The 12,926-nt window shown below is 37.7% G+C and overlaps 2 protein-coding genes across 2 annotated transcripts in view; one reads left to right on the top strand and one right to left on the bottom strand.

Annotated features, from left to right (window-relative positions):
- Nucleotides 1-2,764, bottom strand: part of LOC110044094 (peptidyl-prolyl cis-trans isomerase-like) — a 38,205-nt gene extending 35,441 nt beyond the window's left edge. The window contains exons 1-2 of the mRNA XM_089270498.1: nucleotides 2,603-2,764; nucleotides 2,426-2,456 (exon numbers count right to left, since the gene is read on the bottom strand). Coding sequence (XP_089126624.1) covers nucleotides 2,426-2,456; nucleotides 2,603-2,671 — 100 coding nt within the window. The 5' untranslated portion in view covers nucleotides 2,672-2,764. The remainder of the gene's footprint in view (nucleotides 1-2,425; nucleotides 2,457-2,602) is intronic.
- Nucleotides 2,765-2,943: 179 nt separating this feature from the next.
- On the top strand, nucleotides 2,944-10,437 carry LOC110044095 (uncharacterized). The gene is made up of 4 exons (XM_020749617.2): nucleotides 2,944-3,180; nucleotides 7,552-7,831; nucleotides 7,937-8,002; nucleotides 8,161-10,437. Exons 1-3 carry the CDS (start codon nucleotides 3,162-3,164, stop codon nucleotides 7,977-7,979), a joined length of 342 nt encoding a protein of 113 aa, XP_020605276.2. The 5' UTR covers nucleotides 2,944-3,161; the 3' UTR covers nucleotides 7,980-8,002; nucleotides 8,161-10,437.
- Nucleotides 10,438-12,926: the final 2,489 nt, after the last annotated feature.

Raw genomic sequence — 12,926 nt, 5'->3', positions numbered from 1 at the left:
GTACATACATGAAGGGCTAACAGCATATTGCAATCCACGTAATGCATAATAGGGCGATTTCTGAAAAGTACTTTATTTGGCAAGTACAGGAAAGATGAACACTTCTGCTTTATGATATGGCAGAAGTCCATAATGGGCTCCTGGATATGGCTCAAACTGTCAGAGTCAAAGATCCAAATTTAAAAAAAATGCTCAAGTAGCCATTTGGCGATTGAGTGATAAAAATCAAGTGGAATTTTATTCAGAAAAGAACTCAAAGCATAACATTTGTAAAGAAAAAATTTTTAAGACTTTCTTGGTCGCTAATTTTGTGTATGCATTACAAAAGACACAATCGGTAGGCATACATGACGTACTTAATGTTCAAGGGTTTGCAATGCATTATGGGGTGATTTCAAACATGAGCATCCATTTGCAAGTTTCCCGATGTGAGGAAATCCTTTATAGCAAAGCAAAAGGACAGACTGCTTTCTTTTCTTATGTTGAATGTTATAGAAGTAAAGATCTTTCACTATGTATTTCTGGAAGGACATAATAACTGAGAAAATAACCATTGTTGATCATCAACACAGAGAAATGTAGTCGCCATTATGGTAGCCTGTGAACGCAGATGTCTTTTCGGTAGTCGACTAAACCAGAATTTTTGGTCGCCAAAGATGAAATTTTAGCCGCATTGGCGACCGTACCGGTCACCACTTTGAGCCTTTTTAACAATTTATATAACCAAATTTTATGAATGGACAATAGGTGTTGGTGAAATGTGCAGACATCATGTCTGATCATAATGTGACATTGACCGGACATATTCAAAATTTGGTCGGACAATGTCTGATGACCGACTGTTATTTCCAGCCCTGTGTGTAAGACACGAATTTGGGATAAGCTGGAAGCCATCTGACTATTCCAGCGCAAACGATCCTCTGAGTCTCAGATGAAACTATAGGTGAGGAAATCACACAGTAAATTAAACACATTGCGTTTTTTTGTACTTGAAATAGAGACTTTTCTAAATGAATAGTAAACAAAACCTACGTCCTACAATGAGGTGATTAAGATTGCCGAGGCTTCAAACTGGTGAACTAGCTATGTATTTGTGGATTTTAATGAAAACACACGCACGCCAGAGGTCGTAATCTGGCCGTGTTTCTCAGTGACCATTCCGAATAGATAATTGTTTTGTTCTTTGAGCTTAGTCTTTGAGGAACAAAATATATCTAAATTACAAGCTTAGAATGGATCAAGCATTTATAAATATACACGGAAAGTGAAACAAATGAATAAGATTCCACTCTATAGTTACCAATGGAGATTGTGCTGAAAGATGAATGCGCTTGTCAGTCAACCGAAACGTAAACTAACAAGTCGAGAACTCCCAGGTTATTAGCGTACGTAAAATGGACATATCATTCAAAATAACAGTGAAGTAGAAGTGTATTCATTTAAGTGATGCTATACTGAACCTCTTTTCAAGATCTTGTCAAAGAATTTTCCACGATTTACTAGTGCAAAATATGCAAATTTTCATATACTACAGTCGGTTGACAATTAATAACAAGCGAAAAGTTACCTCAACTTTGGATATTTTTGGCTGACATCTCTGCTTATCTCTTATGTTAAAACTATTTTCAATCACTGATCTGGAGAAGTAGGTAGGAGTAGACTACGATTGCATTGCATATGAACTTGTATTCTGGTGGAAATTAGTGCTGAATCTAAAGATGTTTTGACACTCCGAAATCTGCACATTCCGTAAAGTCAAATTACCAACTCTTCAGGTGCACTGACATCTTTATAACTCTTAAAGAGCTCTCAGTTAGCCATTTTCAACCATTATTTGTACCTTTTATGACCCAAATGGACGGGCATAGTGTTGATCTTGATCCTGGCCTAAATTACAATGCGGCGATCCCGCACTTCAAAATGGAAAAAATATATATCGCAGCCGTCCAAATCGTAGCTAGACTCCAAATTGTAAATGCTAGATGATACAGTTCTTTCGCTAAAAAATCTTGTCCAGTTTTGACAAAATATGAATCACAAATAACCCAAAAATGTTTTGACAGCCCTCGAATCTCAGTCAAAAGTCTCTCGAGTGTTTTAGCCCGGTTCCCGAAGTGACGTCACTACTAGCCCGATCCAGATTCCACTTTGCGGGGTCGTGAACACAGAAATTACATATTCAAACGCCTGTAGAAGCGCAGGGACTTTATAAGTCGAGAGAATTTTTTCGCTGAAGTAATCAGGAAAACTAGTAGCTTTTATTAAAGGAATAAAAATGTTTGGGGTTAGTGGCACTTTAATGGAAGTTCTAGCAAAACTTTTGCTCAAACCACATATGCGAAGATGTGTTTGCTTGTCACTCGCCGACTTGAACGAATGTACGTTATATTTGTACAAAACTAAGCTGAGCAAGCTTTATACAGACCTGCAGTCTTTGGAACTACATCTGCTCTGAGCTGTAAACAACAAAAGAAAGTATCAACTAACAGTAAAGGTATAGCACATATGCGAACAAGTACAATGCAAAAACTTGTCGAAGAAAAAAGCACGCTGGGTGTGTGCAACTGTCATATGAACGACAACCAAAGGAAAGTGTGCTTACCTCGAAGACGATACGACCAGCTGGTTTACCACCAATAGTAATATCGAAAAAACATTTAGGTCTAGCCATAGCTGCGCAAACAAATCGACGAATTAACAAGCTAATTCTAGCCAGAATAACTTCGTGAAAGGGAAGGGCTGAGTGTAGACGATCAGGCACGTGTGAACAGAATAAGCACCCTGGAAATATAGATCGACCACCCCTAACATAGAGTATCATGCCTTTCATTGGTGCAGAAGACAAAAACTGTGTCAGTTTTGGAAAATTACATAACCATATTTGGATGATCGTCAACAAAGTATGACGTCACTTACTAGCCCCCACCTGGGTAGTCACAGGTGGGTTGCACACTAGGACCGCAATGCATTTTATTGCCAGCTTTCCAACATGGCGGAAGATTGTTTTGATACGAGCGGTATTTTGCGTTATATCTGTTCATCGTTTTCTCGGGTTTCGCTCACCTTTTCTATACCAAAATGTTATATTTGGAAAGTTTGAAGGTAGCTAAGTCAGATTTTGGTATTGAAGTTCTTGCATTTAGAGTTTGTCAAGGTAACTTATGGCATTTCTCGAACAAGGTAAAATTCTCTCATTTTTGTCTTTGTCTAGTCAGGTCGAAACTTTTGGTCGCTCACGGCTTTCAGGTACTGGTACTTGGCCCAAAAGTGCAATGAATCAAAAGCTTAGATGTTTTCCTGCACGGCGAACATAATGCACCAGTGTGCACCAGCAGATTTTTGCCGTTTCCACTGAACGAAAATTTCCTTTTTAACGGTGCCTACTGAATACAAAGGTTTTTGCGCCAGGTTAAGACCCCGCGGAAAAAGTAGATCTTTGCAAGGGCTATTGGAATCCACAAAGAACAAGAAGATCCGTTAGATCTTATAACCGCGCTTTTAAAATTTAACTGTTTTCTTAGCGCTACAGTCACAACGCAGTGCACATTCCAAAGCAATCCTTGATGATTCAACAAAAATGCTATCAGCATTTTTCTGAAAAAAGAAGGAAAGGACATTTCTTCACAGATTTTCTTAGAATTAGCCTTCACATACAAAGTCTGAGAAGCAAACACATTTATAAAGATCTTAAAGGTACATGGTAAATGGTAACATAAAAACCATTTTTGATATGTTTTTAATAACAAAATCATTGCAACAGGCTTTTAGGTCTCTGACAGTGCGCACTACACTATCTGCAGGTTCATGTTCACAGTTGGATTTCAGTATAATTTTCGACAGATAACAGCTAGTTTTTCAGCTGGTAGACATTAACAGTTAGAGGTTAGCGATATGCTTCTAGTCTGGTGTTTTTAGTTTAAGTACAGGTTCATTAAACTTGATTTGGTCACAACAGGAAAATCTTTCTTTCATTTTAGTTGTGTACTTGGTAGTGTAGTTGATTGTGTCAATGCAACCCAGTGTGTGCGTGGCACTTCAACCATGCATTGCCTGATGCGCAGAACGTGTGCGCACTAACAAAAGTAGGCACTGTCCGTAAGCTCGTGGACATGCGAAGCATAGAAATGTGTTTGTTGCGGGGACTCTGATATGCAAATGTATCACTCACTCACTCACTCACGAATGGTCGCTTCTAGTTCTTAGGACATGTTTTAGAGGAAACAAGACTATTTAGATTAGAAAAAGGTCTAAGGTTTACAATAGTAAGTGCAGCTGACGATTGTTTTGTTCTTGTTGCATGTAAATATAATGAGATATTTTTATTTTTTAGTTGCAAAGGGTAATTTGACACTTGTTTTTCACATGGGAGTAAATTCAGTTAGAGCTGACGAGTCGTCACCACTCTTTCCCACGAGATTTGCTATCTTTAGGTACAAATGGTAACTCAACACTTTTGGTTTTTATATGGGAGTAAATTCAATTAGAGCTGACAAGTTATCGGCCATTGTTCACAGGATATTAAACAAAAAAAAGCTTTCATTTCTAGACGGTTTTTACGTCTGCAGTAGCAGTTTATTTTTATTTGATGGGCATTTTATGACATTCTTTTCAGTCCGATATTTTTAAAGGTAAAAAGTATCAAAACTGCTCAAATGTTCTTTGAAGACTGCATGGCACCAATTAAAAGTGCAATTTAATTAAATCAGACTTTCAATGTGTCAGAGAGGTCTTTTTTCTCTTTCTATTTTCGGTGAAGTAGTGTTGTGTTGTGTTGTTGTGTAAAAAGGGTAAACTTACAACTTGTATAAAATGCGAAAAGGTCTCTTATTTAACTTGAGTATTTTTAAGAAAAAATTCCTCTTGGGGGTTGGAAGGGCTATGTGATCGGTGAGTGAGGGAGTTATGCATATGCACGTGTCACACCAATTACAGTGTAGGCGTTATCAAAGAACGAATCAAAGAATGAATCAAAGAGAAAAATAAGATGGTATCTACATTAATCTGGAGACATGTCAGATTACTGTAGTTTGTTCATTCAAACATTTTATGGCTTACTATTCAGCTATCTTACCATTACCGATGTAACATTGTAGGTACATCAGAAATTCCCAGTTTCTTTCTTGCTGTACATTGCAACCAAAAACACTTGTCAAATTAACCAAATCGTTATTGTAAACAGTTCCATGAATGCTCCTATCTCTGAGACTTCACAAAAAAATAACTCTTGCACGTATTGCGTGCCTATATTTATAATTAAGTAACATCTAAACCTGAGGCCAGCAGAAATATTAATGCACCTGTCACTGTAAACCCCCACTCCCCCCCCCTACCCCAGGGAATCATGGGCCATGGGTGGGGCTTTGTGGGGTCTTTGACTCTTTGCCTTGGCTGAGGGGGTGGGGATTAATTCATTTTTGAGTTATTTTTTTGTAAAAAAAATACCTCTTAGTTGGCGCGTCGGGTATGTTATGGACGGGTCAGTGGGTGAGTGAGTGAGTGAGTGAGTGAGTGAGAGATGTATGTATGTCACACCAATCAGATTGGATCTACTATGAACAGCCAATCAAATTTCTTGTTGTAAAGGTAAATGGTACATGAGAAACACAAGGTATGTATAAACACAAGGACTTTGGTAATTGAAAAATAAAGAGTGAAGTTTATGTTGCCGGTTTGCGATTTTTAGTCGGTTTGGACGGAAGTGTGACAGTTACGTACATTGGGTTGTTTTAGAGTGCATAATTTTCAGTGTAATGGTGGTTAGTTATGGACGAGATGAGTCTTGAGTTTTGAAGCAGTTCATGAGTTAGTAGTAGGCAAATGGCACGAGATATTTTTATTTTTAATTACAAAAGGTAACTTGATACTTTTGTTTTTCACAAGCAGTTAATTCAATTAGAGGTCACGAATCGTCGGTTCTAGTTCTTAGGACATGTTTTAGAGGAGACGAGACTATTTAGATTTGAAGCAGTTCTAACGTTTACAATAGTAAGTACAGGTAACGATTGCTTTGTTCTTATTGCATGCAAATATAGCGAGATATTTTTATTTTTTAGTTACAATGGGTAATTTGACATTCTTGTTTTTCACAAGGTGGTAAATTCAATTAGAGCTGACTAATCGTCACCACTTGTTCCCACGAGATGTTTGCTATTTTTAGTTACAAATGGTAACTCGACACTTTTGTTTTTCATGTGGGAGTAAATTCAATTAGAGCTTACAAGTTATCGGCTATTGTTCCCAGGATATTAAACAAAAAAGAAGCTTTTATTTCTGGACGGTTTTTACGTCTCTGCAGTAGCAGTTTAATATTTTTATTTGATGGGCATTTTATGACATTCTTTTCAGTCCGATATTTTTTAAAGGTAAAAAGTATGAAAACTGTTCAAATGTTCTTTGAAGACTGTGTGGCACCAAGTTAAAGTGCAATCCAATTAAATTAGACTTTCAAAGTGCCAGAGAGGTTTTTTTTCTCTTTCTTTCAATTTTCGGTGAAGTAGTGTTGTGTAAAAAGGGTAAACTTACGACTCATATAAAATGCGAAAAGTTCTCTTACTTGAGTATTTTTGAGCAAAAATTCCTCTTGGGGGCTGTAAGGGCTCCCGAGGGGGTACTCCCAGAAAAATTGGTCGGGAGTGTGTGGCCCGTGTACCAAAACCTTTACCCTATTTATGACCAAAATCTGCGATATTCGTTACCCTATTTATGACCTGACCAAAAATTCGAAACCCTATTTACGACCTGACCCTCAAATCAAAACCCTGTTTCAGACCTGCGTTGTAATTAGCTCCCTAGTTCAAATCAATGTTAAATTACCGTAAACATATAAATTTGTGAAGGGCTTTTGTTGATTTTCTTTTCGATAATGATGAAAAAGTGGCTTCTTCTTAAAGCATACTCATATCAAGGCTAGAGTGCAAAAACCATACCCTATTTATGACCAAAATGGCCAAAATCAGCTAAAATCGATACCCTATTTATGACCAAAACGGCTGAAAAACCATACCCTTCGGGGCCGCACAGACCTATATAGCCCATATAAGGGAGTCCCCCCGCCGGGGGGAAGGGCTACGTGATCGGTGAGTGAGGGAGTTATGCATGTGCGAGTGTCCGACCAATCACAGTGTGGGTTGTATCAAAGAACGAATAAAATTGCCTGTTAGAAAAATAAGATGGTATCTACATTAATCTAGAGACGTGTCAGATTACTGTAGTTTCTTCAGTCAAACATTTTATGGCTTACTATTTAGTTATCTTACCATTACCAATGTAACATTGTATGTACATCATAAACTCCCAGTTTCTTTCTTGCTGTACATCGCAACCAAAAAACTTGTCAAATCAACCAAATCATTACTGTAAACAGTTCCATGAATGCTGCTATCTCCGAGACTTATAGTTCACAAAAAAATAACTCTTGCACGCCTTGCGTGCCTATGTTTTTGTGTTGCCTTCCCAAAGAGGTAGTATGTGTTGGCCTTTGCTTTGCCCTATGGGGTGGGGAATTAGTATATTTTAGTCCTTTGCCTTGTTGCCTTGTCCGTTGCCAATCAGGACACTACCTCAAGCTGCTAGAAGCCTGGAAGTACATTCAAGAGAATGGAAACACAAAAGTCCAAGCAGAAGCCCCTTCCGTGGTTATTCAAAATGCATTTAATCAGGCTGTAAAATCTGGAAATGACACTAGGAGATACAGAGCAAATAGAGCACCTAGCAAAGAAGACAAATCTGGTAGTAAAGGAAACTGCTATGTGGTTAAAGCACCTGGATGGCATCAGAAAAAGAAGAGTGCAAGGAGCAAAAAAGGCAGCAGCAACAAGAGTAGCAAACAATGGTAAGTATCCAATTAAACATCCAAACATTGTTGTCATTCCAGTGTATGGGTCTTGTATAAACTATCAAGTGACAATGTTGAACTGTTTTTTGTTTTTCATTTAAGTTCCAGTTGTGGAGATACAGACTGCAGAAGATTACAGTACTAATGGATCATCTTCATTTTGTGATGGTGAGTTTATATTTGCAGTTAAACTTCAATCCTTAATGTGTGACCTATTCTTTTGCTAGCCAGTACTGAAGACTTAAGAGTGTTTAGGTTCACTAAATTGGGCTCGAAAAGAAACCATCGTGGTAACAAAGTGCCCTGTTTCCTAATTCATTTTATAGAATCCAGATGATGATTTAGGAGATGACATTCTCTGTCCCTGTGGACAACCAAATCCTGAGGAAAACATGATAGGACACAACAGTTTGCATTGCAGTGGGAAGCTGTACTATTTTTCGTGTGCAGGGATTGATCTAAAGAATGTGCCAGAAGGATAATGGCTGTGCATTTCCTGCCGGAAAAGTTGAAGACATAACGAACTACTTTATGTCCTTTTATGGTATCCTGAATGAAGCTAGAAAATTTGGCACTTGTTCCATGTGAAAATGTGTTGTCCAAACGTTGAAGTATTCAAAAATAAATGTCAATCACACTTCTGAAAGTAATAATGTGGGTGTAGACAAGGAGTTTCTTCGTCCCCTGTATGTAGGGCATTATCCTTCTTTGGCTTTGCTCTGTGGCTAATGCCCCATGTTTCCCCGGGGTGGGGGTTTAATGTGACAGGCGCATAATTGTTTTAAATATATGACGTTGTGTCAGCCTTGCAGTAGTCTTTGACTTATTATCGTTTTACTTTTCAAGTTTGGCTGATTAGATCTCCTGTGAGATCCAACGTTCAATCAAGCAGGACCTTCATTCACAGCTTTGCAGTTTATAGCACTGAAGTTTTTCATGTTGAGTAGTCCACGTTCAACCGACATCGAGTTAAGTTTAGATTAAAGTTGTGCTCTCTATACTTGTCTTGTTTATTTTAGTCGATTGATCTGAACTCTGAGTGGGATGTGAAATGCACATAAACTTGGAAAAAAAATTCCCAAATACCTGATTTTGATAAGCTTAAGAGTCCCTGTCCATAAATATGGAAAATAACTCGGCAAAGGTCGAAAATTCGATTTCGCTCATATTTTTACGGTATATAGGCTAGGGCATGACAAAAACTACTGGATAGTTTTATTGGCAAAATATCCTTTTATTTCAAAGAAATATGCAAATTACCAAATTCCGTTAAAATCGTCATTTGACGCACCATTTTATTAAACAAGTTTGAGAGCCTCGCATGCAAAACCACATAATTCTTCCGTCTTTAAAACACTCAAATACTTTTTGTGCAATGTTCAATTGTGTACTGGGTTGATTGTAGGGAATGTAGCGGTTTTTGTTGGGTGCAAAATAATTAAATTTCGAAGACATGTTCTTCATTCGCTTAAAAGTACTTCGTAAAAATAATTGATTTTCACCATGTGCGAAACCTTCAAATGGATTAAGCTTCTGGTGGTTGAATCGCAGAAGGATGGTCTACAGATTCCTGTAAAAATTTCTTTGGGCAAATGATTGTGAGCGACGCGACAGCTTTTCAAAGTCCGTTAAAAATGCAGATATTTGACCATCCGTCGTCAAATTTCAATTTACGGGTGAGACATATATTTTAGCACGCGCCACATGTCTTGAGCTATATTAAGTTGAAATAGACACAGAGCTGATAATTTCGAAATGTTCTAACCTTATTTGCTGTAAAAGGCAGGTCCAAAAGCCGATTTGACGTGTTTCCGTCACCGTTCGTCGCACATAAAGCAGAAGTTTGCTTTTGTTTACACAACGTCCGATGTACATCGCCAACTGTCAACTTATTTAAGGTGGCCGAACACAGTTTTCAAGAGCCTCTGCCTAATTCACCATAACTTTAAAGATATTTATGCTTTGGCGCCCGTTTTTTGCAAGAGTCAACGTTAACCACAGAAGGGTTTATTCTCACATTTTGGCTAAGGTGAGTGCTGTTGCCATGGCAACGGGGCTGGTTAAAAACAAGGCTTAAAAAATGGTTTTTGTTTATTTAAAAAAAATTCAGTCGTTAGATTTTTTTCATCATTTGCCCACTATGAATTGACATTAAATCCCTTCTGTCAACACTGTTCTAATAAAATTTTGACATAGGCGACTTTCGTAATTCGCCGTAAATCGTTTTCACTGCATGTTCTGTATTATTAAAAATTCCCTATGTCAAAATTCAGATTTTTTGCGATAGATCATTCGCGTGGTTTCTGAATTATTTTTTTTGCCAAATTTCTTGAAATTCTAACGACTGGATCGTTAGAAATCGGCAAGTTTCTGCAAAAGCAATCGGTCTCAATTTTTCGAGCAACTGCGCATGCGCTGCATTTAACTGGGTTCTTTCGGTAACAAACAAAAAGCTGAGAATTGCTGGGTTCTTTGCGTCGTTACCTTTTCTAACATAGCTTTGTAATAAAAGACTAAAGGCATCAGTACACTGCGTTCAATAATGGAGAAAAATAGCGCATATAGTGCGGGTGTTGAGTAAATAAAATGATCGCTCTATTGAAGGCATGTTTTGCATCAGCAAAAGCGCGCGCGAAAACTGTGTTCGGCCACCTTAATGGTCGAATACCGTAAATCTATGACCCTGTTTCGACACATATGATCACCACTGCATCTAAGTCAAAAACGGCTAAGTGATTTGTAGATAGTTGCTTGCTTCGCACTGCACCAGAATATCACGTTTCATCATCATTTGATCTATTGCTGCTTGAATCCTTGCTTGCAGCGGTTCGTTGTTTGTTCGTCACGCAATGCTGTCATCCCATTTAAGGGGCTAGGGGTAGGACAATTTTTTTTTTTTTAATAAGTAGGTCGATAAAATTGGCAGCTAAAAGCTGATGTGGACCTACAATTAGTATATTACATTCTAAATAACAATTTACAATAAATCTAAAACTAAAATCTTTACAATAACGTGAGGAATGAATGAAAATAAAGTAATTAAAGTAATTATACTGAAAAATTAATTATAATAAAATTTTAGTATACATAATTAACTGTGTCTTTATTCGTTCCAGATAGTCCGTTAAAGGTAATTTTGTCTAAAAAATCAGAATTTTCTTTAAGTGCAAATTTAAAAGAGCTTAAATTCGGTTTGTTTTTTAAGTGTAGGGGCAGGTTATTCCAAAGAATTGACGCACGATGTGAAAATGAATAACGGAGAAAGTCAGTATTGGGTCGTTGAATTAAGAGTTTCAGGTTGTCTCTATGATTTCTCAGTGAAGAGTGTCTTGTAAATAGAGAGTTTATGCCATCTGGAGCTTTCTTGTAAAACGCTTGATAGATAATATTTGCAATTCTTTTCTTGTAAAGGTGGTCTAACGATTTCCAATTTGCCATTTTTAATACTTCGGTGTCTAGAACGGTTTCCTTAATGTTAAAGATAAACGTCGCTGCTCTATTGTGAATTTGTTCGAGGGATTGAAGTGACTTTGTAGATCCCCACAGTGTAATTGAATAAGTAACACTTGGAATTATACCTTTAAATTAAATTGATTCTAAGATGTGTTTGTCGAGACCATTTAAACGCTTAAGTTTATTTAGTCTTGCCGAGAAACGCTTGCTCAGAGATTTTACGTGTGGTGACCAAAATAGCTTGTTGTCCAATTGAACACCCAGACATGTAGTTTTGGAGACAAAGGACAGCTCATTAGGTCCTAGACAAATGTTTGGTAAGGGTCCAATAAAAGTTTTTTTGGACAACAACATTAGGTCAGTTTTTGCGGAATGAATGGTCATGAAGTTATTCTTGGCCCAATTGTTTAAATCGGCAATTGACTTATGTATGTTAATTAATACTTCATCAACAGTGTTTCCAATGCAGAGGGCTGTGGTGTCGTCTGCAAACATTTCAACAGAGGCATTCACTGTGGTTCTGGGTAGATCATTTGAGTAGATACTGTAAAGTCTGGGACCAAGTAAGGATCCTTGGGGCACACAAGTAACGATTTCCATATGATCTGAGTTTGAACCATTTAAAGACACAAATTGTTTACGATTATGAAGATAGTTTAAAAGCCAGTCGTAAAAAGAACCAGTGATGCCTATAGAGTGAAGTTTTCTTGCGAGAACTGAATGATTTACGCAATCAAACGCTTTTTGAAAATCGACAAAGATGACGCCGATAACTTTACTTTCATCCAGGGCTAAACGCCATTGTTCTGTTTTTTCTATCCTAATAGCTAATACCTAAGGGTCCGTAAGGCTTGGAACCACAGGGAGCACACAATCTTGTTGAGTAGGAAGATATTAAATTAAGCAATTAAAAGAATTAATAGTCAACCATTGCCCGTGTTGTCATCTTTTACTAGACAACCGCTACCTACACGCCCTGCGTAAATACTTTAACGCTAAACTCGTACCTAGGTCTTTTCGCGCTGTGCAATTATTTTTGGTTTACATATAATATAGTGGGCTACCTTCGGGGAAATGGGAGGTGGCCGCTTAATAGAGGTTGGCAGCCTAATAGAGGTTGGTGTACCTTGAATACTTTTTCACTATCGGGTTATAAATTTAGCTAAATTTCTTAGTAAACATGGAGTCAATTCAAGACAATCATGATAGACGTCATTCTCGGAGACAGTTAGTGGAGTTAGTGGACAGTTAGTGGGGGCGGGGAAAAAGTCTAAAAGGGTCCGTAAGGCTTGGAACCACCGGTAATTTGGCACCAAAAGATGCCAAAAAACTTCATTTAAAAGATGATTTCATCCAAGAACTTATTGAACTGTGTGGAGTAACCTCGGCTACCAGGAGTGCTACGAGATCTCTGAAATTGACATTGCCAGGAGAAAAAATTCCAGAAAATGTACTGCTTAAGTTAAACTCGTCCAACAAACCAAGTCAGGCAGTTTACCAAATCCTCATCACCAAAAAATGTACTCCCCCAGAAAAAAGCCAAAAGAAATGGATTAGAGACTGTGAACTCGACGATGTGGAAAGTTTAGACTGGGAGTCAATTTATCTACTACCTAGGATATGTACATTAAGGTTACAG

The sequence above is a fragment of the Orbicella faveolata genome, unplaced genomic scaffold (assembly GCF_042242905.1).
Source record: "Orbicella faveolata isolate gen_17 unplaced genomic scaffold, um_ofav_v1 contig_34, whole genome shotgun sequence".
Taxonomy (NCBI): domain Eukaryota; kingdom Metazoa; phylum Cnidaria; class Anthozoa; order Scleractinia; family Merulinidae; genus Orbicella; species Orbicella faveolata.
The sequence above is the reverse complement of the archived record's forward strand: the minus strand, read 5'-3'. Positions and strand labels throughout refer to the sequence as shown.

Coding starts and splice junctions, on each gene's coding strand:
- LOC110044095 (XM_020749617.2), top strand. Junction 7,832..7,936: donor AACAAGAGTAGCAAACAATG/GTAAGTATCCAA, acceptor TTTTCATTTAAG/TTCCAGTTGTGGAGATACAG.